Source organism: Sus scrofa, chromosome 8 (assembly GCF_054392235.1).
Source record: "Sus scrofa isolate SSC_HxYL_T2T_F1_AM1 chromosome 8, Sscrofa_HxYL_maternal_Yorkshire_Landrace_v2.0, whole genome shotgun sequence".
Classification (NCBI taxonomy): Eukaryota; Metazoa; Chordata; class Mammalia; order Artiodactyla; family Suidae; genus Sus; species Sus scrofa.
Window position 1 is genome coordinate 122,133,514 of NC_139390.1, and position 25,793 is coordinate 122,159,306.

At 36.8% G+C, this 25,793-nt stretch overlaps 1 protein-coding gene across 6 annotated transcripts in view; it reads left to right on the forward strand.

Moving 5' to 3' along the window:
* The window catches only part of TBCK (TBC1 domain containing kinase), a 223,947-nt gene that overhangs the window by 173,295 nt on the left and 24,859 nt on the right, over positions 1-25,793 (forward strand). For 5 of the 6 annotated variants that reach the window (XM_021101698.2, XM_084973265.1, XM_021101700.2 and 2 more), the window contains 2 exons: positions 12,716-12,891; positions 22,783-22,942. In XM_021101698.2, the coding sequence (XP_020957357.1) occupies positions 12,716-12,891; positions 22,783-22,942 (336 nt within the window). Of the gene's footprint in view, positions 1-12,715; positions 13,607-13,902; positions 15,785-22,782; positions 22,943-25,793 lie in introns of those variants that run through there. The other variant, XR_014813250.1, reaches the window with a different exon arrangement.

Sequence of the window (25,793 nt, forward strand, 5' to 3'; positions counted from 1 at the left end):
CCCCCAGTTACAACTCAAAGGTTGTGTAAAGAATTTTGTAACCGGCTTGCCAGAAATACCACGAATAGTGGCACATTTATTTGAAGGGGGCCCAGGGTTGAGGAGGACGGAAAAGGCGGCTTCTGTATCCAGGAGGAAGTCAATAGACTGTCCTCCTACATCTGTAGTCACCTGAGTGGTGATAAGGACAGGAACCAATATGAAAAGCCCTGGGTCCTGTCAGTCTTGATCCTGGGAACTAAGGGGTCAACCCCAGGGACCTCTGTCTTCAGGGTCAGTCCCTCTTCCAGTGATTTCCCTGACATGTGGGACGTGGCCTAGGTGCTTAGCCTGAGCCTTGGGGCATTCCCATTTAAAGTATCTCTCTTTTCCACCAAGGAAACAGGCTCCAGGCTTAGGTCTCTGCCCTAGTCCTCTCGCCTTGGAAACTCCCAAGTTTATTCCCTGTAGTGCCATAACTAGAGCCTCAGCCTTTTCTCTGTCTCTCCTCTTGTCCTCCTGTTCTTCCTGGTCCCGATTATAATATACTTGAGTTGCTACTCTAAGAAGGTGCTCCAGGTCGGGGTAAAAGGTAATTTTTAGAGCTTTCTCTGTATATCTGGAGCCAACTGAGTTATAAATTTGTCTTTAAGAATTATTTGGCCCTCTGTTGATTCTGGGTCCATTGGTGAATGCTTTCTCAATGCCTCTCTGAGTCTTTCTAAGAAAGCTCTCTCTTTCCCCTTGACAAACCTCCAATAGTTTGGAGTAGTTAACAGGCTTTACTCATGCAGCTTATAGTACCTCAACTATAAAAGTAATAAATATGATTTCTGTGCCAGTTGTCTTTATCCCCCTTATCAGTAGAACAATTAGGATCACTCTGTAGGAACCACCTGACACCCTTGTGGGGAATCTTATTCATTCCTCTCTGATCTGCCTCTGACATTTATAGCATACCACTCATCTCCCTAGCCTTGAGCATTTTCTAAGACTTTATTTTTTTCACTTATAGTCAATGTCTGGTTTAGTAAGAACATGATGTCCTTCCAGGCTAACTCAGAGGACTGCATGAGACCCTGAAAGACCTCGATATATCTGTCTGGGTCATCCGCAAATTTTCCCAAATCTATTTTTATCTGCCTTAAGTCCTGAAGCAAAAAAGGCCATGGACCCATACTGGTCCCTATTTTCCGCTTGCTACCTCTTGCAAAGGGAGTAAAGAGGGATATAACTTTGGCACTGGAGGGGGGAGAAGAGGAGCCCTGGGCAGTGTTGAAGAAGGCTGATTAACTTTGGGAAGGTCTGACCCAGTTGGGCCAGGATATGGTGGGCACCTAGCTCCTGAGGGAGTTGGTGTAATGCACTGGGGAAGTCCACAAGCCTTCCTCAGTTTAGTATCTTCCCTCATTGTAAAGATCATCTGAACAAAAGGCATCTCTCACCATTTCCCTTCTCATCTACAAAATAGGTCTAATTGGAGAATAGTAGTATAATCTAGAGAGCCTTCAGATGGCCATCACTCCCCGTCCAACAGGTTATATAGTGGCCAGGCTTTCGTGCAAAAAAAAAAAAAAACCTACACATTTCTTTCTCAGAGTTTGAGGATCAAACTTTTCCCAGTTCTTCAAGGCACATGTCAGGGGAGTTGCTATTGAGCCATGCACTAGGCTTGAGGATGTGGCTCCCATCTGAGAAAGAGAAAAGAATAGCGTCCAGCACCTATTGTCCTTTCTCAGTTGTGTGAGGGCGTCCCCTCTCTTGTACAGAGCATATAGACATTAGTGGTCAAATGTTCCATCCAACCTTAGGCTGACTGGAATTAACCACTCATTACCAGCGTAGCCTCTTCTCCCATTGTCCCTGCCCATTGTCTGTCTCTCGACAGAGGTGAAGAAAACCCAGGCATAGAGTCCCTGCCCTGAGCTTTGAAATCCTAAGATGCTCGCTCTGACATGCCCTCTGTTAATATTAGGAAAGCTACAAAGCCACAGTTAACCGGTAAATTGGATGAACCAGTTGCCAGTTTCTCCAACCAGGGTGAAAGTACATAGCAAAGAGCAAAACTGACCATGCCCAGGCTCTGAGGTTAAACACTTGGCCTAATTCGGATGAATACTAATTATGAACTCCTCCCTCACAGGCATGGTAATAACTCAGGGTGGTCTTAACATCTAGAGGTCTGTTTCCTTTGCTCCCACAGCTCCATTCTAGGTAATAGCAAAGGAAATGATAAAGGATCGGATTAGTCAGCCCTTTAAAGAACCCCTAAGGCGACTGGGCATCACTTGACAAGAAGAATATAACAGTGACTGAACCCAGCATAAGGGGCAAGGGTGAAGTTGTGTAAGAAGTGGTAATAATTGGCCTAGAGCCCAAGGGGTGCTGAACTAGCTAAAAATAGCAAAGGGTAGAAGACCAGAAGTATGATTTAATGGGATGGATTTATAATTCAAGGGGAATTCCCTAAGCTTATGGAACTGGATTATGAGGACTTCTGTCCGTATAGCCCTTAACATTTCCCCCACCCCCCATAGTGCAAGGGGTCTCCTTGTGTCTTGTCCTCTTAGGGACACTACTAAAAGATAGATTTCCATCAAAATTTGGACTCTGGCCACTCAGCTAACATCATTTACTGTAAAATGCTAGGTCCTAACATACTGTAGGAAGCAGGGAACATGGAGTGAGAATCTCGTTAAGGGGTTAGGAACAGCTGCATTAAACCCTTTATCACCTTTCAAGAATTCACCAAAAAAAACAGCATTTTTGTTCCTCACTTGCCTCTCAACAATTGCTAACCTTCAGAAATATAGTAATCTATGATTTCCCAAATGCTTTACAAAGACTAGAGTACATAGAGGAGATTTCAGGGTGGGGGGAATGGGAAGGAAAGTTTCCCTCGTGACTCGCTTCGTCCGTCTCCGGCTGTCTCCCTCTTGGGATACCCCTTTGGTGCCTCTTGACATGTGGCAGGACGGTTTAAACCACCGACCCGGACTCCTGGCCCAGTTGGACTCAGAAGGGCTGCCTTTTAGCCCTACGAGGTCACTCAGGAGCTTAAACAGAACCGTGGATTGGGACTTCGCAGTAGCTTCCTGTCCAGGATGAGTTTCAGATTGGCACACTCATTCACACACTCACCCTCCTTTCAGAGGCAAATGAGACTGAAAAAAGTAGAAAGCTCACCACTTGTGAGCACTGGTGTATTGGATCAGATCCCAGACAACCCCCCAAAAGATGATGCCAGAAAGATGTTACCAGAATCCGGGTTCTTGTTCACACAGTCAAAGAGTGAACTTCATGAACATACACAGGCAGCAAGCAAGCAAAGTTTTTGTTATAGGAAAGCAAATAGCTCCCAGGGCTGCTGGGAGGGAGAAGAGTCCCCCTGCTGGAAGTTTTTTAATCACAGTTTCAATTTCAGTATTTGTGATTGGTCTGTCCATCTTTTCCCCTGGTTCAGTCTTGGAAGATTATACCTTTCTAAGAATTTGCCTGTTTCTTCTAGGTTGTCCATTTTATTGGCATATAATTGCTTGTAGTAGTCTCTTATGATCCTTTGTATTTCTGTGTTGTCCACTGTAACTTCTCCTTTTGCATTTCTAATTTTACTGATTCAATCCCTCCCTTTTTTCTTGATGAGTCTGCTTTAAATATTCCTCTAAGAATGGCTTTTGCTGCATCCCATAGGTTTGTTTTTTTATGTTTTTTTAATTACTCAATGAATTTATTACATTTATAGTTGTACAATGATCATCACAATCCAATTTTATAGGATTTCTATCCCACGACCCCAGCACATCCTCCCACCCCCCAAACTGTCTCCTTTGGAAACCATAAGTTTTTCAAAGTCTGTGAGTCAGTATGTTTTGCAAAGAAATGCAGTGTCCCTTTTTCAGATTCCACATGTCAATGAAAGCATTTGATGTTGGTGTCTCATTGTATGACTGACTTCACTTAGCATGATAAATTCTAGGTCCATCCATGTTGCTAAAAATGCTGGTATTTTGTCCCTTTTAATGGCTGAGTAATATTTCATTGTGTATATGTACCACCTCTTCTTTATCCACTCCTCTGTCAATGGACATTTAGGTTGTTTCCATGTCTTGGCTATTGAAAATAGTGCTACAGTGAACATTGGAGCACATGTGTCTTGTTGAGTCATAGTTGTTTCTAGATAGATGCCCAGGAGTGGGATTGTTGGATCAAATGGTAATTCTATGTTTAGTTTTCTGAGGAATCTCCATACTGTTTTCCACAGTGGTTGCACCAATTTACAATGCCACCAAGAATGTAATAGGGTTCCTTTTTATCCACCCCCTCTCCAGCACTTATTGTTTGTAGACTTTTTGATGATGGCCATTCTGGCTGGTATAAGGTGGTACCTGACAGTGGTTTTGATTTGCATTTCTCTAATGATGAGAGATGTTGAACATCTTTTCATGTGTTTTTTGGCCATCTGTATGTCTTCTTTGGAGAACTCTGTTTAGATCTTCTGCCCACTTTTTGATGGGGTTGTTTGTGTTTTGGGTATTGAGCGGTAGGAGGTGTTTATAAATCTTGGAGATTAGTCCCTTGTCAGTTGATTCATTTGCAAAGATCTTCTCCCATTCTGTGGGTTGTCTTTTCGTTTTGTTTAGGGTGTCCTTTGCTGTACAGAAACTTTTAAGTTTGATTAAGTCCCATTTGTTTATTTTTGTTTTTACTCTCATTACTCTGAGAGGTGGATCTGAGAAGATGTTGCTGTCATTTGTGTCCCATAGGTTTTTGATTGATGTGTCTTCATTTTCATTTGCCTCTAGGTATTGGTTGATTTCCTCTTTGATTTCTTCAGTAATCCATTGGTTGTTTAGTAGCATATTATCTAGTGTCCACCCTGTCTTTCTATAGGGTTTTTTTTGGGAGGGTAGTGGTAATGATTTCCAGTCATATCACATTATGGTCAGAAAAGATATTTGATATAATTTCAATTTTTCTTAAATTTACTGAGGCTTGATTTGTGGCCCAGAATGTGATCTATCCTAGAGAATATTCCTTGTGTGCTTGATAAGAATGTGTATCCTGCTGCTTTTAGATGGAATAGTCTATAAATATCTGTTAAGTCCATCTGGTCTTACATCAAAACCTTATGGTAATAGCAAACCAAAAATCTGCAATAGACTGCAGACACAAATAAGAAAAAAAGCAATCCAAACACAACACTAAAGCCTTCCTATTTGCCATCTTCTTGTTTCTAGTTGAGGTCTTTTCTTTTCTACTTGGAGTAGTTCCTTTAGTATTTGTTGTAAAGCTGGTTTGGATATGCTCAATTTTCTTAGCTTTTACCTGACTGTAAAGCTTTTTTGATATCTCTTTCATATCTGAATGAGAGCCTTGCTGGGTAGAGTATTTTTGGTTGGAGCTTTTTTCCTTTCATCACTAAGTATATCATGCCACTCCCTTTTGGCCTGCAAAGTTTCTGCTGAAAAATCAGCTGATAACCTTATTGGGTTCCCTTGTGTGTTGTTTGTTGCTTTTCCCTAACTGCTTTCAGTATTTTCTCTTTGTCTTTAATTTTGGTCATTTTGATTAATATGTGTCTCAGGGTGTTCCTCCTTGGGTTTATTCTATATGATTGTTGTTGTGCTTCCTGGGTTTGAGTGAATGATTCCTTTCCCATGTTAAGGAAGTTTGCAGCTGTTATCTCTTCAAATATTTTCTCCAGCCTTCTCTCTCTCTCTCTTCTCCTTCTGGCACTCCTATAATGTGAATATTGGTGCATTTAAAGTTGTCCCAGAGTTCTCTTAGACTGTCCTTATTTCTTTCATTCTTTTATCTTTATTCTGTTCTGCATCAGTGATTTCTCCCAATCTGTCTTTCACCTTACTTATTTGTTCTTCTCTCTCCTGTGTTCTGTGTTGCTTCCTTCTAGTGAGTTTTTTTTTATTTCAGTTATTGTGTTTTTCATCTCTGCTTGTTTAATCTTTAAATTTTCTAGTTATTTGTTAAATGTTTCTTGTAATTTATCAATCCAGTTGATTTCCAAGATCTTGGATGACCTTTACTATCATTAGTCTAAAGTCTTTTTCATGGAAGTTGCTAATCTCCAATTCACTTAGCTGGTTTTGGGTTTTTTTTTTTTTTTTTTTTTTTTCTTGTTCCTTCATCTGGCTCATGTTTCTCTGTCATTTCATTTTGTATAGCTTTTTGTGTGGTCTCCTTCTTGCAGACTACAGGGTTATAGTCTCTCACTTCTGGTGTCTTCCATCTTTATAGGTAAAGTTGATAACAAGCTTGTGGCAGGCTTCCTGGTGGAAGGGACTTGTGCTTGCCCACTGGTAGGTAGAGCTGAGTTTTATTCCTCTGGTTGGTGTGCCTTTGTCTCTTTGTGTGATTAGAGGTGTCTGTGCGCCTGGGAAGACTTTAGGCAACCTGTTTGGTGATGGATGGGACTTGTTCCCACCCTGTTTGTTGTTTGGCCTGGAGATTTTCTGCCTTGATGTGTGGGGCCAGATTTTTTCCAAAATGGACACCTCCAGGGGAGTTCAAGCCGTAATTGTTCCCTAGGACCTCAGTCTCCACTATTCTGCCCCCATAGTGAGCCACAGCATTCCCCTGCTTCCCCAGGAGACCCTCTAAGACTCATAGGTAGGTGTGACCCAGATTCTTATGGAGCCCCTGCACTCAAGCCCCACTGGCCTTTAATACCAAATGCTCTGGAGGCTCCTCCCTCCAATGCTAGACCTCCCCGGCTGGGGAACCTGACATGAGGGTTGGAACTCTCACTCCTGTGATACAGTTATTTTTTAGTCTAAGGGTCACCCACCCAATGTGTATGGAATTGCTTATATCACAAAAGTGCCCCTCCTACTGTCTTGATGTGACCTCTTTGTCTTTGGTTGTAGGACATCTTTCTTGGTATCTTCCAGTTATTTTGTCAATGGTTTTTAAGCAGTTGTAATTTTGGTGTTTTCATGAGAGGAGATGAGCTTGAGTCCTTGTACTCCACTATATTGTCTCTCTTTTTCTCTCTGTGTTTATTTTTTGCCTTCTTTGTATTTATCTACCTTCTTTCAATTAATTAGAGTACATTTTGCAAGTTTATAGGGTAGCAGCTGTCATCTTCAATTTTTCAGTTGAGGAAAGGAAAGGTGAACTGTGAGAAATTACTGAGGTAGATATAGATGTCAGTGTTCTTGATTAACTGTCACAGTGCCCAGAGGCTAGAGAGAATCTGATGATTTGCCATCCCTGAAGAGTCTTTCTAGGAATCCAGACATAGGAATAGATTCTGCTCTGTAACATTATTTTATCATATTTTAGTCATTCATTTATTCATTATGTATCTATTGCATTTTTTGGTCCCAGATTTTGTGCTTTCTTTTGGAGAAGCAAAGATGAAAAGATGTAGAACCTGCATTCAAGGTTTTTGTAAGTCAGGTGGAGAAAGAGATAATATATTACGAGTATAGTAATTACTGTGATGAAGGCATATACATGTTGTTTGGAGGTATGTACATGCAAGTGCTATACATACCCCATAGCACAAAGGTACTCAGGAAAAGTAATAGAAGATTTAGAAATGCTATTTTATTCATTTGTATTCAGCAAATACATTTTAATACCTTTTATGTGTCAGGTAATATTCTGAGATGGAAAACATAGGTGTAGAAGTTATTTTCCTTATCCTTGAGGAGCTTTTGGTCTAGTGGAAAGTACATAATCCTATTACAATAAAGATGTATACCAGACACCTATGAGGACACAGAAGAGAAACTAAATCAGCCTGTCAGGAGTTTAAGACTTTCTTCACAGAGAAAATAATATTTGAGTTGATGCCTGTAAGGTGAGCAGGGATCTATTAGATGGACATGTTGTGGCGTTCTAAGTAGAGGGAACAAAGTGGGCAAAGGCACAGTGGTATGAAAAGGCAAATAGTCTTGCAGTGCCGAAACATAAGGTACAAAGTGTGATGAGTGAGAAAAAGGCGAAAGCAAAATTTTATTGAACTCTGACAGTGTGTCAGACAGTATTTTAAATACTTTATATAGATTAGTGTTTCATCCTTACGGTAACCCAGGAGAGTTCCGATAACTGCTGTTATGCCACTTTATTTATGAACAAATTGGGAAGAGAGGTTAGATATCCTACCCAAAGTCAAATACTGATGAGTAGGCTGGCCAAAATTTGAGTCCTGGTAATATGACTCCAAAGCCTATTGTCTCCTGCCTATTATAGACAGGGACCAATTCATAAAAGGCTTTATATGTGATATCAAGGAATTTGGATTTCACTCTATCAGTGTCTAGAAGCCATTAAAGTGTTTTTAATTATAAAATTTACATGATTAGATTTTTTTATTTTTAACTCAAATGGTATTTAGAATATAGATTAGAAAGGATGCCTTTAGATGAAGAGGGAAGCAGAGATAAAAAGAGATAGGAAGAGGGACAAAATCTCCTCCTATCCATGTGAGGCCCTAGGGGCAGTGAATTAGGGAACAAATCCTAAAAGTTATTTTGGTGGAACTTGGGGTATGTTAGACGGAAGTGAAGAATAGGGAAGAATCTGATGACTTTCAGATTTATGTTCTGGGTAATTAACTTGAAGTTAGTGCCTGCATCCATGACGGAAAATACGGGAAGAGTGTTCTAGTTACTGGCTCTGTATTTTCATATTTAATATGTTTTTATAGTTATTTAGGACCTTTTTTCTTAAAACTTAAGTGTATATAATTATACCCTTATCTTGCTGGTTGTGTATGCAACTTAAGAGGAAATAGGCATACCCTCATTAAAAGTCTACAGTTCCGCAAATGTTAAGAAACTGAATCTTAAAAAAAAAAAAAAAAAGAAACTGAATCTTATAATTCATTAGAAATATTATATGATCATGATCAAGTGGGATTTATCCCAGGGATCCAAGGATTTTTTAATATCCACAAATTTTATATGACCATGATCAAGTGGGATTTATCCCAGGGATCCAAGGATTTTTTTAATATCCACAAATCAATTAGTGTAATATACCACATTAACAAACTGAAGAATAAAAACTATATGATCATCTCAATAGATGCCTAAAAAGTTTTTGACGTAATTCAGCACACATTTATTAAAATTTTTATTATACATTTATAAAAACTCCAAAAAGCAGGTGTAGAAGGAACCTACCGTAACATAACATGACAAACCCACAACTAACATCATACTCAGAAAAAAAGCATTTCCTCTAAGACCAGGAACAAGACAAAGAAGCTTATTCTCACCACTTTCATTCAACATAATATTGGAAGTCCTAGCCACAGCAATAAGATAAAAAGAGATAAGAGGAATCCGTATTAGAAAGGAAGAAATATAACTGTCACTATTTGCAGATGATATAATACTATACATAGAAAATCCTAAAGACACTAACAGAAAACTACCAGATCTCATCATGTATTCAGTAAAGTTGCAGGATATAAAATTAATACACAAAAATATATTGTATTTCTATACACTAACAATGAACTATCAAAAAGGGAAATTCAGGAAACAAGCCCAGTTACCATCAAATCAAAAGAATACAATACCTGGGAATAAACCTACTTAAGGAGGTAAAAGACATGTACTTGGTAGACTATAAGACACAATGAAAGAAATTGAAGATGGCACAAACAGGTGAAAAGATATATTATGTTCTTGGATTTGAAGAATTAATATTGTTAACCATATTACCCAAGGCAATTTATATATTCAGTGCAATTCCTATCAAAATACCAATGCATTTTTCACAGAACTAAAACAAATACTTTTATAATTTGTATATATACACAAAAGACCCCAAATAGCCAAAGAAATCTTGAGAAAAAAAAAGAACAGAGCTAGAGGAATCAGGTTCCCTGACTTCAGGCTATACTATAAAGCTACAGTCATCAAAACAGTATGGTACTGTCTCAAAAACACATAGATCAATGCAACAGAATAGAGAGCCCAGAAATAAACCCACACACCCATGGTCAGTGAATCTACTACAAAGGAGGTGAAAATATACAGTGGAGAAATGGCAGTCTTTTCAATACGTGGTGTTGGGAAAACTGGATAGCTACATGTAAAAGAATGAAGTTGGAACATCCTCTAACACCTTATATAAAAACAAACTAAAAAAGTCCACCATTTCAGACTGTTAGGTACCATGCCAGAGTCATTCTTCCAGTAGTTTAATGGACACAGCAAAATACCTGTCTTATTACCAGGTTTAGAGTTTTGCTTGCTTGCTTAGCAATATCACTAATATATCCAGATAACCCTTTCAGAGAGCTCCTCTACTGAAAGATGGTTTTTGTTAGTAACACTGCTAAATAAATTCTGACTCTGGGTTAGAAATATAAATATTAAATATTTTAAAAAGCCATTCTCATACCAATTGGTTTCTGATATTTGATATCTAAGTTTAGTATACATTGTATATATAGGTTCTTGGGCAGGAATAATAATAGACATTTCAGAATAGTTCTATAGTTACCCTAAATTTTTGTCCATTGTCCATAAATGAAGTTCCATGAATTTGAAACTCTAGTCACACAAGAAAATGCCAATGTCAATAATATAAATAAGAGCCAGACTGCATAGAGAAAGTTTTATTTTTATGCCCCCAAGTGGAAATTATACAATAAATAGTAAAATTGCATATAAACCTTCTAATAAAAGAAAAACTAGATTCTGTATTTTTACTACTATAGTCACTTTCTTCAAAAGCAAAGTAGTATAATTTGTCCTAAATATAACTTACTAATCTCCTAAAGTTAATTTGCAGAGGAACATGCATGCAGCATATTAAAGTTCTTTGCTGATACACAAAGTTCAGAACATTATGAATTTATCAGATTCCTTTCTCCTTCTGTTCTTACCATTTCACAAGGCACTTGTCTCCTTTGAAAAACTCCTCACAAATGATGCATCTGATTGGAACCAAAGCCAAGGTCAAATCTTTCTTAATCAGCTCTTCACAGAGAATACTTTTGTCAAATTCTTTTCTTCATCAAGACACACCTTTCGTTCAGACAAAACCTCTTTTTGAAATGCCACATTCATTACTAAATGATTGAAAGCTGAACTAGGGTAATCAGAAGTTCTTTATTTTATCTTCATAAAGGTACAGCTTCATGTGAAAGCTGGGGAATATACCTATAGAGATTTAATCTTTCTGAAGCACCTTTAATTTCCGAATGTTTAAGCTGCTTTAATTCCTAGTATTAAAAAGTTAAAATTTCTAATGCCTATTTTTATTGAGCAATAAACCCATAAAGCTAAGCAATTTCCACTTCTATTTTAAAACTAATGAAGTGAGAGAACGAGTGCTTTACCGCTAAATAATTTATGGCATAGTTAGGGAAACTGAAGAGATGAGAGCTGACAAACTCCTATTGAAGATATTTTTTTTTCAAAATAAGTTTGTCTAATAAGTGATTCAAAGATTTTATTCCTTTCTTCCTAGGAAGTCTAAATAGGATAAATAGGAAATTGTTTATGTGGAATCCCATGATGGAAATGAGAAAAGAGAGAAAGTTTAAATAATTAAACGCAATTTTGAAAACTTACTAAGCATATAAATAAGATTTTCCTTTTGAATTCCCATATTTTAAATCAAGTGAGTTTTGAAAGTTTCTAAATTCTCGAATTATGTTAAATAAGCTTTCAAGAGTGACTACTAGTGTTCAACTAATTTATATTGAATCAAGTTGAGTTGTACTGCATTGCCTTTTATGGGGCAGGGCCGGAGGAATCCTCCCTACTAAATAACTTGAAGAATAATTGTAAATAGCCCTTATTCTGAATCAGTTTTATGCATATAACAGGCACATACTGGTTTGATAGTCTGGAGTCTGATTTTACCTCCTTTACAATTAAGATTTGTTGTCAGTTTGCTTTAATATCTAAGAAAGCATTGTATTCTTCATTTCTGAACATCTGACTTCCATTCAACCATTCACACATAACATGAATCATGTCATAAAAGCCCAATACAGTAGTTCCCTTGTGGCCCAGTCAGTTAAGGATCTGGCATTGCAGCAAGGTGCAGCATAAGTTGCAGATAAGGCTTAGATTTCACATTGCTGTGGCATAGGCTGGCAGCTGCAGCTCCGATTGGACCCCTAGCCCAAGAACCATAAACCTCAGGTACAGCCCTAAAAAGGAAGAAAAAAAAGTCCAATACAGGAAGTTCCCTGATGGCTCATCAGGTTAAGGATCCAGTGTAGTCACAGTATGGGTTTTATCCTTGGCCCAGGAGCTTCCACATGCTGGAAAAAAATAAATAAATAAAATGACAGTCCCTTACGTATTGGAACCAGTTCCTTTAATTAGTATGTTACTGGTCACAAAGAAGTTTCTCACATTACCAGAGCTATAATTAATGCAATTCACAACGGTATGTTATACTTGAAGAAAAATGAAGTGTGCTTAAAGGAGCTGTTTCTAAAGGTAAATAGTGCTCTCTCCTAAGGAAAAGTCAGACTCATTTCTCTCTTTACATTTGAGCCAGCAACCTGAAGTGAAGCAAAAGAATCATGCTCTCCTATATGTGTGACTAATAAAGTAAACACCAGTGGTAGTGGACAGTTGCACTGTGGACTGCTAAAATAAGACACAATTTCCTGTTCTCCCATTTGCTGTGGTGATTGATCTAAAAAACCCGAAGATATTGTATACTGGCTATAGTTTGTCTCTCTCTACTGTTCTTATTATTTGTGGTGTTTGTGCATTTTTTTTTTCAGTCAAGAGAATCCATTCCATTAAATGACCTAAAGTCAGAAGTATCACCCCGGATTTCAGCAGAAGACCTGATTGATTTGTGTGAGCTTACAGTGACAGGCCACTTCAAAACACCCACCAAGAAGACCAAGTCCAGTAAACCAAAGCTCCTGGTAGTTGATATCCGAAATAGTGAAGAGTATCCTTTATACATGCGGTTTTAAAGGGTGGTACTGCTTTATTCATGTTGCTTCCTTTCCACTTAAAGGGCATGTGGTAGAAGCAATGAACATATCTGGGATTCCTCTGAATTCAGATAGCTAAGTAACTTTCAAACTGGATGCCAAGATATACTTTCATAATGTTTCGTAAGATAACATTACATACCAGAGACCTTAAAATGTTTTCCAAACAACACCAGAATAGTGGGCTCTTTTTTTGGTTTTTGTGTTTTTCTGGTGCATGTTGTTGTTCTTGGGAGAATTTGAATCCTTCCCAGTATAGATAAAATTTTGGCAAAGGTGAAAAGGAAGTATTTATTACCTGGTCTACCTCATAGCTTAAAGAGAAGGTTTGCCAGATCTCAACACTGAACTTTTACTTATTACAATTTTCAAAATATTGGCTTATAGAGAACATGTTAAAGTATTTTCCAGTGATATTTTACTATTAAATGTATCATAACTTCTAGTGGTTTAGCTTGGCATTAAAGTATGAAAAGCTACAAAATAGTAATAGTGCAGTCTGCTTACAGTTTCATCATCTGCCTTGATTCTCTATACTCTAGAATGTAGGTAAATGGTTTTCAAACCTTTTTTGGACCAAGTAACTCTCTTTTAAAATAAAATCTTTCTTATGGAGTTCCTGTCATGGTTCAGTGGTTAACAAATCCGCCAAGAACCATGAGGTTGCAGGTTCTACCCTTGGCCTTGCTCAGTGGGTTAAGGATCCGGCATTGCCGTGAGCTGTGGTGTAGGTTGCAGATGCGGCTCGGATCCTGCGTTGCTGTGGCTCTGGTGAAGGCCAGTGGCTACAGCTCCTATTCGACCCCTAGCTTGGGAATCAGAGCTGGAGCTGCTGGAGCGGCCCTAGAAATGGCAAAAAGATAAAAATAATAATAATAATAATAATTAAATAAAAATTAAATTAAATATTTCTTAGAAAATCAATATATTAAGAACGAATCTGACTAGGAACCATGAGGTTGCAGGTTTGATCCCTGGCCTTGCTCAGTGGGTTAAGGATCTGACGTTACCGTGAGCTGTGGTGTAGGTTGCAGACGCGCTCGGATCCCGTGTTGCTGTGGCTCTGGTGTAGGCTGGTGGCTACAGCTCCAATTAGACCCCTAGCCTGGGAACCTCCATATGCTATGGGAGCGTCCCAAGAAATAGCAAAAAAAAAGACAAAAGAAAAAAAGAAAGAATTTTCTAATAATTGTTTCTTCATAAATTAGCATTTTTGGCATTTACTGACTACAGGTGTAGATAAGTGTTAGCAGATTGGTGGTTTCTTATATGCTAAAACCGGCATATAAATTTTCATGTGCATAATTTCAATCCTAATTTTTGAAATGAAATTTTAAAATGAAACTCAAAGCATGCATTTACAGAACTCCCAAAGCATTCCCTAGGATCTTAGATTACTGAAAATACAGTGTGAGAGCCCACTGTTTCAAATGATACATCATCATCTTTTTGTGCAAAGTTTCTGCTTTCTCTAAACTGTAAGACCCCTGAGTTTGGAGAGAATATAAATGTTCATATTCCTGCTATTAGGGCTTCAGGAACTAACTAGAAGTTTCTTTAGCAGAGTAGGTGAGTGGACCACCAAAAGGAGCATTCAATTCACGTTGACTGGTCAGGGACCCCCTGATATAGAGGTTCCCCTTATGTATTACATCAAGGGTTTAAAACACTTGCACTTTTTTTAAACTTTTTAGTTTATGTTTCTTTTGGTTGAACCTTTAGTTATGGTCTCATAAAACCATCAAAAAAGCATAACATTATAGTGCTCTATTCCAGTTTTAAAGACTATTACTAAAATGATTGAAACAGTTTATGTACACACTGCTTTCCTGATATTTTCCTTCAAATTACTTAAGTATTTGAAATATTAAAATATATACAATACAAAAGTGACATTCAGTCCAGTTTTCCAAACCTTGTAGCCTGACTTTAATTTTTAGTGATATTCTCCTTTGTTTTCTTTGGGGAAAAATAGAAATAGAACAGCAGAAAGCAGAGCAGCTCACCTGCATATCATTCTCTGATAAGTGTAGATGAGTTGCCCAATGAGGACTATATTTATGTTATCTGGCAACACTTGGTTCAAAGTTGGATCTAGGCAGAAACTGGCTAAGTTGTTTTACTCTCTCTAATTACAAGTCAAGGAAATGAATCAGTATTTCTCTGTGCCACTTTAAAGTAAGGATAGGTCCAAGGGAATGAAGAAAGGAAAATGAAGTCACTTAACTTTTATGGCCCTCCCAAAGGACCTCACTTGTGAAATTTTCTAAATCTCCTTTCAAAGCCTGCCTTAAAACCAAGGTTTCTTAAAGTTGGGCCATTTATCCTTAGGGTATCCTTTACTTTTTCCTTCTGGTATCCCCTTACTTTACCATTTCTATTTCTGTCTCACCTCTAAGTAACAAGCAGTGGCACCTGTACATCAATCCTAGGGCACTGAGAGAAAAACCCAAGCCTGTTGACTTCTAAGAATCGTTGGTAACCACTAGGTCTTTTCTAGTATCAAGAACAGAGTGAAGAATGGAGAGCTGTGGTTTCTAAAATCCCCTTTGTCTGAGGTATCTGAGCTACCTGCCTATGGCCTTCCAAGGCTGGAAAAGTCATAGACCTTTTATAATCTCTTATGATGCATATGCATTTGATTACATTATGAGGAAATAAGTAATATTTACTTCAAATTCTATTAATATTAAATCCTTTTCTCAAGAAATTAAAGGCAAGAGAAAAGTGTGTGCATAGTAATAAAGCGATTCTAAATTAAGTGCTCCAAATTAGTTAGAATGTAATGTTTGATTTTTTTTAGATACCATTATTATTAATAGCAACCAATAAATATTACTCTCTATAGTGCTGTGGATAATTTTTTTAAGAAGGGGGTATAAAATATAGTTCTTATTCACTAGGTTGCTTTTGGTATGAACATAAAACATTAAAATACTTCATGCAGAAAAATAAACAGTAAAGACAATATGTATTAAATACTAAATGAGTGGTACAAACAAAACTGCATCAACAAGTAAATAATCCCTGGGTAGGAGAAGCAAAGTAGGTAAATTTTGTAGCCCCAGAAAATATATAAGGAAAAAAGCAGGATGGCAGACACAGTGTTCCACACTCTGCTATCTGTGCCCTTCAAAGTTATGTATAAGGAAACAGCTGACAATAAATAAGCCCTTTTGTATTCTTCACGTGATCCAGTGATTCCTGAGGTTTTCTTCCTTTAAATCCAGAAGGAAGACTATACTTACAAGAAGTCAGTAGAATCAGAGTTTAGAGCTGGAAGCAGTCATCTAATCTCACATTCATTTATTCGACAAATACTTCCTGGCTGTCTTAGCATGTGCTAGTCAGTAGTTAGCGTGCTAGATATTGAGGATTTGTTTGTGAACAAAATGAAAAATTCCCTGCAGTCATGGAAATTACCTTTTTTTAAGGCCACACCTTTGGCATATGGAAGTTCCCAGGCTAGGGGTTGAATCAGAGCTGCAGCTCCTGGCCTACACCACAGCCACAGTAACCTGGGATCCAAGTCACGTCTGCAACCTACACTGCCACTCATGGCAACACCAGACCCTTAACCCACTGAGCAAGGCCAGGGATTGAACCCATGTCCTCGTGGATACTAGTCGGGCTCATTACCACTGAGCTACAACGGGAACTCCTGTTTTTAAAGTTTTAATCCAAAAATATTGTGAATAGAATGGATTTCCAAGCGGAAAGATGAAAGTTGGAGAAAATAGAAAGCTACTGCAATTCTCTAAGCTCAAGGTAATGAGTGTCTGAATTTGGCAAGTGGTAATGAGAATAGAGATAGGAGGATGGGATTTATTAGTACATAGAATGTTGGATGTTGCCACTAATGAGATGACGCAAATGAGGTTTTAAACTAATTTGGGAGATGGTGATGCTATTCAAGGAATGCACCAATAGATTTAGCAAAGAAAAATGATGACATCTAAAGATATAATTTTTTAATCCGTTAATGCTGTTTAGTTATATAATAAGAAACTTTGGGTTTAAGTCCATATTCCCTTTTGGTTATTGATCTACTAAAGGTATAGCCTTTACGTTGAGCTCTTTAACACTAATTATCATTAGTTAAACAAACCAACTTAAAATTGTGCATACCTTTAGAAGTGGTCTGGTAAGATACTGGTGTCCTTTGTATATAAAGGTATGATGTCACTAAGTGAGAAATGCTGTGTTCTTTTAGGATTTGGAAAACATTAGTATTATATTATAGATTATTATTATAAATTATTTCTGTGTTGAATTTTGAGCCATCAAATATTTTAAGGGAATTTTAAAATCTTTAAAGAAAATCCTTCTGGAATATGAACATTTACCTATGTAATTTATCTATATATTCTTAGAACATATTTTTTTCTATCTGTTTGATTAACATATGATGCATCTACTTGTAATATTGTTATATAGACTGACTTAGTAATGCAGGAAAGTCTCTACCTTAGCAACCTACAAGATAATGCACATCATCCTTACCTGTTAATAAGGTTCTAATAATCCAAATATTTTTGTCACAAAAAAATTTAAGGTACTTTTCCTGATCTACTTGTATATTGGGCTACCAGATTTCGTTTAGTGTGAAAGTTTATTTTTTGTTATAAGCACACACTTGGATACTTTTCAGTAATGTTTGACAAATGGAATGTTGTGCTGAGTGGTATGTTTTGGTGTAGGGAAACAGCTTTCTGCAAGATAGGGTATAAGGTCACTAGTTGCCAAAGAAAAATCACATTTACTAGAGTATATCACAGAGTGTAATCAGGGTAGTAAACAGCTCCATTCAAACACCTCACCATGTGACTGCTCTAATAACCGATGCATTTATGCTTTTAGAGCTACTGTTACTCCATAGCAGTGATTTCATTGTAATTACTGCTGACTTCTTTAATCATGTCTTGTAACTTTTCATTCCTTCAAATATATCCTCAAAAATCCCGATACCAAAAATGTCTTTTAAACACGGAAAAATTATAAAACTAGTGTTTATGGGTGCCATTGTTTTTTATTGTGGTTTTTGCCAAAACCAATCTGAAAATTATGGTGGACGTTATTATAATTACACTTTCAAGATGTATATATGACTGGGGCCAATTACCACATAAATACTTGCGTTTCTATTACCTTAATAGTTTCTGAACTGGGTACTTTGAAGCTGAAGCTTTTTAAGTTTATAGTTTATAAAATGGAGTAATACCTGTCTGTTGAGTAGTACATTCACTAGAACCTCTTTAAAGGTGGGTGTTGTTTACCCCCTTCCTGTGTTTATGCTGACAAGCAGTGGCTTTTCTAAATGCAAAAAGGAAAATGCAGAGGATCCAAATTTTTGTCTAGAAAGGAGGAGAGCAATGAAGTTACAGTCATAATCATAAAATATATATTGTTGCATGTTCATCTCTAATACTACCTTATAGAACTTTTATATTCTTGTCTTCCACTGCAGTACAGTGAAATAAAACATAACTCCTTGGAGCACAGAGAAAGTGCTTATTTCAGAGTATTCCCTATCATTTTGCTCTCCTTGTCATTGCCCAGGACTGATCAGGGTTGATTTTGAGAATCAGTCACTGTATATGAGAAATTATCTTCTTTTTCATTTTAGTAATTCAGTCCACTTAACACAACGTATAGAGAATCTGTTCTTCGCTCATTTTTCAAACACCTAATAATTTGATCATGAAGGATTCAGAAGGCTAAAAAAAAAGTATTCAGTTGCCTACTTTTTACAATATAATCTGACAGCCTCTCAAATGTTTAGAAATTGCCTAAAGAAGTTCTGCTTCATTGTATGACGTTTGTGTCATGTGAGAATTTCTAATGGAGGCAGTGAAATGTAAATAATTACCAAGGAAACAAGATCCTTAAATAACCAAAATTGTCTTCATTGTCCAACTTACTTAAAAAGAGAATGTTCATTGTAACTGTATTAATATGTAACTAGACCAGTCTCGTTCTCCTCTGCTGTTTGCCAGTCACGTAGTTAATGAAGGCTGTTTAGAGGTTTGACCACCCTGTCTACAAGCATTTGTGCTTATCCAGTCTTATTTGCACTAGAAGTTTTATGATGAGAGTGTTCTTGGATGAGTGCTTATTTACGTTTTCCAGGATTTTTTTTTTAATTGCACTAAACTAAGAATAGGGGAGTTGTGGTTTAAGACTTTTTCTTTTGTGTCCTATCTTCCAAAATATTAAAATAGCCTAAAAAAGATTTGAAATAGTTCTGCGGTTTGGATTACAACTTTTCTGTTCCCCAAAAGACGCTGTCACCATCATATTTTGTCAAGCATTTTAAAATTTAATCTATTTTTAAAAAAACCAAACCATAATGCACAACAGAAAATTCTAGTATGATGAGGTTATGACATACTTGTAGTGACTAAAAGGCAACTTGAATCAAAATCTTCTTTTTAAAAAAATCTCATGGTAAATTGGTGATATGGAACCTACGAAATTATATGGATGCTCTTCTATGATTTTTAGATACAGATATTAGATACTGAGTGTTTGCATACAGATATCAAATACTGTATCTGTATAGTATATAGATAGTGTATAATTACTTATAGAATTTATCTTGTAAAAGAAATAATTTTATTTCTTGAGCCACTAATTCTTTAACAAGTGGCTGAATAAATTGTGTATAGGAGGGACTCAAATGTGACTTTTATCTTTTATTTTGATTTTCAAGGATGAGAATCTAATTGACACAGCCTGTGTCAAGTATCTACCTTCCTCCTCCCCCTACCTACTATCCTGTCAGTCCTAATTGTGGCAGGATCAGTATATACTGATGGAAACATGACAGCCTAGGCTCACCCCTTCTCAGGGTCAGTAGTTGAGGTCCTTTCAAACAAGAAAGTGGGGGTGGGCAGGCAACACAAGTATGTCCGCTGCAACATCTGACTAGGGTGGATTTGTATTGCTTTTGCTACAGAAAAAGCACTAGAAAGGGAAAATGTTCACAGCTGATATGGGCTGTTTGATAAACACAGAAAATCTGGCAACTGATTCAGAGTGGCAGATGTAGATACTTGCTGGGAGTGATTGAATTGTTAGATTCATGGTTTGTGTCTAAGGTATATCTTTGTTGAAGATTAAAGTACTATCAGAGTAATTATATGCTGAGGACAGAGTCATTTCCGTTCATGAAAACCTCAGTTGATATTTTGAATATTGAGTAATTGTAAATGTTTGAAAAACCAGTGCTGATGAAATCCAGGGATGATATGCCCATGACCATAAATTCTCTGTTCATTCTAGAAGACTCTAACTAAACAGTGTACACTGGGATGATAATGTTCATTCTACCTGTCTTTTCATTTTCAGAATGTTTTACAGCCCTTTCCCTCATTATTAATGCCAAATACTTTTCTTTAAAGAAAAAAAGGATGAAGCAACAGTTGACTAGAAATTTAAGATATGTGTTCAACTTCCACCATCATTCTTGACAGAAGGAGCCTCAAATTTCTCCTCTCTCCATTAATGAGGGGAAAAGAGAGAGAATCAGAAAGAGAGAAGTCGTGTTCTAAAGGTGAACCTACAAACTGGGGCAGTTGAGAAACTTCCAATAAATAATTTTCTCCATTCTACAGCAATGACTGATGAGTTTTGGGGGGAAGAAATAATAATTGCATAATAATATCAGTAGTAATAATAATAATAGTTGTGGCATAACCTTGTAAAACTCTACAACTTTTCCTTTCTGTAAAGAATGCATCTAAAATGGAAGTATAGGAGTTCCCATCGTGGTGCAGTGGTTAACGAATCGAACTAGGAACCATGAGGTTGCAGGTTCAGTCCCTGGCCTTGCTGAGTGGGTTAAGGATCCAGCGTTGCCGTGAGCTGTGGTGTAGGTTGCAGACGCGGCTCAGATCCCATGTTGCTGTGGCTCTGGCGTAGGCCGGTGGCTACGGCTCCAATTGGACCCCTAGCCTGGGAATCTCCATGTGCCACGGGAGCGGCCCTAGAAAGGTCAAAAAGACAAAAATAAATAAACAAATAAATGGAAGTATGGGGGAAATGCTTCTAATGAACACAAACATCTCTTCATGTCATCATCAGTGATCGTTACGGAGGAGACAAGATACTGCCTAGACATGTTATAAACTAATCTTCATATTCATTCCCCTTCTAGCCTTTGTACACATTGCTGCCAAAGTGCAAATGTGATCTGTTACTTCTCTGCTTCGAATACTTTCTGATAGGTATTGCCCTAGATAAAGACAAATATTAACGGCATGATCTACAAGACCCTGTATGATCTAGCCTCTGCATCTGTTTCCTGGCTTGTCTTACCTTATGCGGTCTTTGCTCTCTATATTCCACTGGGTCTGGCCTTCCTTCATTTCTCCTTATTGGTCCTGTGCCTCCCCAGTATAAGCTTAACATTGCTACCTGAAATGATTGCTCCTTCTACCACCCTGTATCATTTACGTTCCATCCTGTTACCTAATTAACTTTTATTAATTATTCAAACTTTGCCTTGGCTGTCACTCCTCAGTGGAAACCTTCTCTGTCCTCCTCAAATTGATACAGCCTATCAAAGCATAATACACTTCTCTTTCAGAGCAGTTTTCACAGCATTTATTTTGTGCTTTTTTGAAGAGTTATTTGGTTAATGATAATATTTAATATATTTCTCTATAGACCATATGAAAACTCATCTTTTTAATTTCACTTTTTTATGTTGTAATTTTTAGTTACTTTCAGAGACATATTTTTCTCTTTAAGATCTTTTGCTATTTCTAAATATTTTTAATTTAGTTTTTAATTCCAAAATTACGATGGTCAATGAAATCATTAAAGCCCTTCTAAAATACAATATAATAAAACCACCTCCTTTTAGAGAAAGTAAAATTGGAAAGAATGGAAATAGCTAAGTGAGAAATCAGCAACAGAAATATTTCCAACCAGTGCTAGTGACATCTAACAATTCTAAGTAGAATCCAGTTTAGCAGTTGCTTACCCAAAGTAGATAAGCTTTTAAAATATCAAGTTAGATCTGAGAATACCCACTTGGCTATATTACTTTCAGAGCTTTAAAATAATCATAATAGTAGTTATGAACTGAAAGCCATGAATATCATACAACCTATGTAATGGCCATTGATGTGCTGTATCAGATCACTTTCATGATGCTTAATATAATCAGGAAATCTTTCCATCTTTGGCTAGTCTTATTCCTTTCTCTTTTTCAATCCATTTGCACATTTTTTTTTTTTTGCAGAGGTGACTTACTTTGTTTAATATTCATATGGTCATGGAAGATGTTTATAACTGTCAAAAGTTCAGAAAAAAATCAGAAGTAAAATTGATGAATAACTGAAGTAGTAATTAGTAAAAGTTTATTGTCCATGCACCAAAAGACAGTTTGCAAGGCAGGGGCAATCAAACCAGAATATGGAATGAGGCTCAGAGGTGTATTGTTAAAAAGCAGCTGAACAATAAGCTGCCTCAGTATGGAGGCAGTGACTATTTTTCAGTGATTGGTTACAATATTAGTTTTCTTAAATGAAAGGGAATTGGTTAGTGATTATCCATATCAATTTGGAAGAACAATTTCAGTTTCATTTAGGATTTTCAGAAGCATAAACAAGTTGTGACCCAGGTCAAGTTAGCCTCACTTGTCTTGCAAAATAAACCAAATTAAGCTTTGCTTGTGTAACTAAACTGTTTTTTTCTGCTCAGGGAATTTTCAAGTCTGGTCTCCATTTGTGTTTGATTTTAATGGTACTATCATCTGGGAATCAAACCTCTGTGAGTTTCTCTCACACATTCAAGTCTGCATAAAAATAAATGTTTTCCTTAACTTTTTCTCTCAGTTTTATTCGAGGTCATATTTCTGGCAGCATCAACATTCCATTCATCACTGCATTCACTGCAGAAGGGGAGCTTACCCAGGGCCCTTACACTGCCATGCTCCAGAGCTTCAGAGGAAAGGTCATTGTCATTGTGGGGCATGTGGCAAAGCACACAGCAGAGGTAAGTGTACTCAGAAATGTTATATAGGCATCATCATCCATTACAACAGATTGTTTAAAAGAATACTTCTTTAGGAGCTGGTCACAAATCAAATGAGCTTTGAAGATCTGTCTATATTCTTACAGAAAAGGAGATTGTCTACCTTTTCCCATTAAAAGAATCTAAGCTTTTTTTCCTCAATGTGCATGCAGCATCACAGCATTCCTAAGCTTAGGAAACTCCAAATGATGGTGTTTTGTTTTGGTCTTGGTTTTTTTGTATTTTGCTTTTTTAAAATTGTGTTCTGAAATTGCAAGAAGTAGCTTCAGTTCCTTTCATTGAAGAAAAACACTGGGGCTTGATTCAAGTTTCTGAAAGCTGGCCATGAAGGCATTGTTGGATTTGAGTGTTTTGTTTACTATAGCCTCAAAGCTTTTTGATGATAAAGAATATCAGTTTTCAGATATGAGGAGTATATGAAACAATGAAATGGCTTGGCTCTTCTGCCTATGTTCTAAAAAATTTTGAAAAATAAAACAGAGTAGCCTTTGGATGTCAAAATATCTCCTTTGTTTTTTTTCTAAAAAGACAAGTTAGAGAATATGGAGTATGAGAGCCAAATGGGCTTGCTTACAAATCCCTCAATCAGACTTATCAAAATATATACTTTGAATATGTAAATGTCATTGTATATTAATTATAGCTCAATAAAGCTGTTTTTTAAAATCATATCTAGATGTAGGCAACATTGAACCAGGAGAGACCCTTTTTCTAAAAGAACAGAAGAATCTGCTCCTGGAAAAGAAGCAGAGATAGATTGCTCCCTGTAGGTAACTTATGCAAATACACTGAATGATACAGAAAGGTGACCAATGGACATGTAGTCAAATGAACACTTTAAGACTTTTGGTTGAGACCATTTTAACCATACAGTACATTTTAAATATCAAAAGTACAGGGCTAATGGTAGTGTTGGCTTTTGACACTAAGTAAAGGTCATCTTTGATAAGTAAGCTTAATTGACCAAACTAAAGAAGTATCTGAATGGATATGAGCTGTAAGTCTTAAATCATTCACTTCTCTTTTATATAACTGGATCTAGTGTCTGACAGGGAATAATCTAAATATGCCTATTTCAAAGAAAATATAATAAATAACTAATGTACAATTTTAACCAAATGAGAACATCTTAGAACTAAAGCCATGGGATCTAAATTATTTAAATGTAAGTTTATTATTATTATTATTGTTTTACTACTGCCACAATACAATTGCTGCTACATTAATTCATTGCCATATCATTCCCATGAAAAATACCCATTTTCATTTACAGTGCATATCAATACATTCAAGCTGCAGAAATACTATTGAAAATCATAATTTTTCTGAGTTCCAAGAAATATACAGCCTTAGGAAGAAATATTGTGGGGTTTTTTTTTGTTTATTTGTTTTTTGGCCACACCTATGGCATACAGAAGTTCCTGGGCCACAGATCAAATTTGTGCCACAGCAGTGACCTCAGCCATTGCAATGACAACATGGGATCCTTAACCTGCTGTGCCACAAAGGAACTCCTTTCTTTACAATGATGATAATCCCAATTATTGACTGGTGTTTATGTGCTAGGTGCTGTGATAAGTACTATACCTATGTTATCTCTTTTTATTCGTAAGAATTATACAAGGGAGGCATTATTTATATATCTTACATAAGAAGAAAACAGATAGTTTGCCTGTGTGAGAGCCAGAATTAAAACATGTCTGTATCACTCTAGGCTATACTTTTAATTCAGTGAACACTTAAGGCTTTTGAGTCTGAATGCTGCCGTTTATCATGGGTTTTTGTTTTTTTGGTTTTTTTTGGTCTGTTTGTCCTTTTAGGGCTGCACTCATGGCATATGGGGGTTCCCAGGCTAAGGGTCTAATCAGAGCTGTAGACACTGGCCTATGCCACAGCCACAGCAATGCAGGATCCGAGCTGCATCTGCGACCTACACCACAGCTTACGGTAATGCCGGATCCTCAACCTGGTGAGCGAGGCCAAGGATCAAACCCACAACCTCATGGTTGCTAGCTGAATTCATTTCTGCTGTGCCATGATGGGAGCTCCTATCCTCTTTTTTTTTTTAATAGGCTTATTTTGATTTTTCAATAGGAGCAATAGTTCTTCCCAGACCTGAAATAAACTTTTATGCTCTAAGTGCTAACAAGTTTAAGGCTCTATTTGCATGAAGCATTCACCATTTGAAAGATAGTATCTAATAAAGGTCAAAACATATATATAAATAAATAATTATATTCTTTCACTAAATGATCAATTATAAAGCATTTATCATGTTATATGCAAGACATTGTGTGAAATGCTAATCCATCACAATGTGAATAAGTTTAAAAGTTCAACACATATGAAGGAACTCTGGAACCAAGACTATTTAAATAAAGTAATATCAGTATATGATAATAATGGTAGTTAATAAAGAGCCATTTCATTCTGAATAGATTAACCAATGTCTTACTTATCAGATACCAGATGCTATCATGAGCAGGTTCTTCAAACTTTATGATTATTCATACTTGTAAACAACAATGACTAAACAAATTGTATGCTCAGCCATTAATATTTTAATCCAACAACAGAAAGTGATTTTTGAGAAACAGTTTTAAATATTTGTGTAGAGATGTGTCAACTGAAAAAAATGCACAATCTAAAATTTGAGCATTATGTTTTATTTGACAGACTTACTGAGGACTTAAGCCAGGGATATAGCCTTTTGGATAGCTCTCAGGGACTGTTCTAAAGAGATAAGGGAGGAGCCATGATATATAGGATTTTTGCTGAGAACAAATACATGCAAACATCAAAAGGGAGTTCC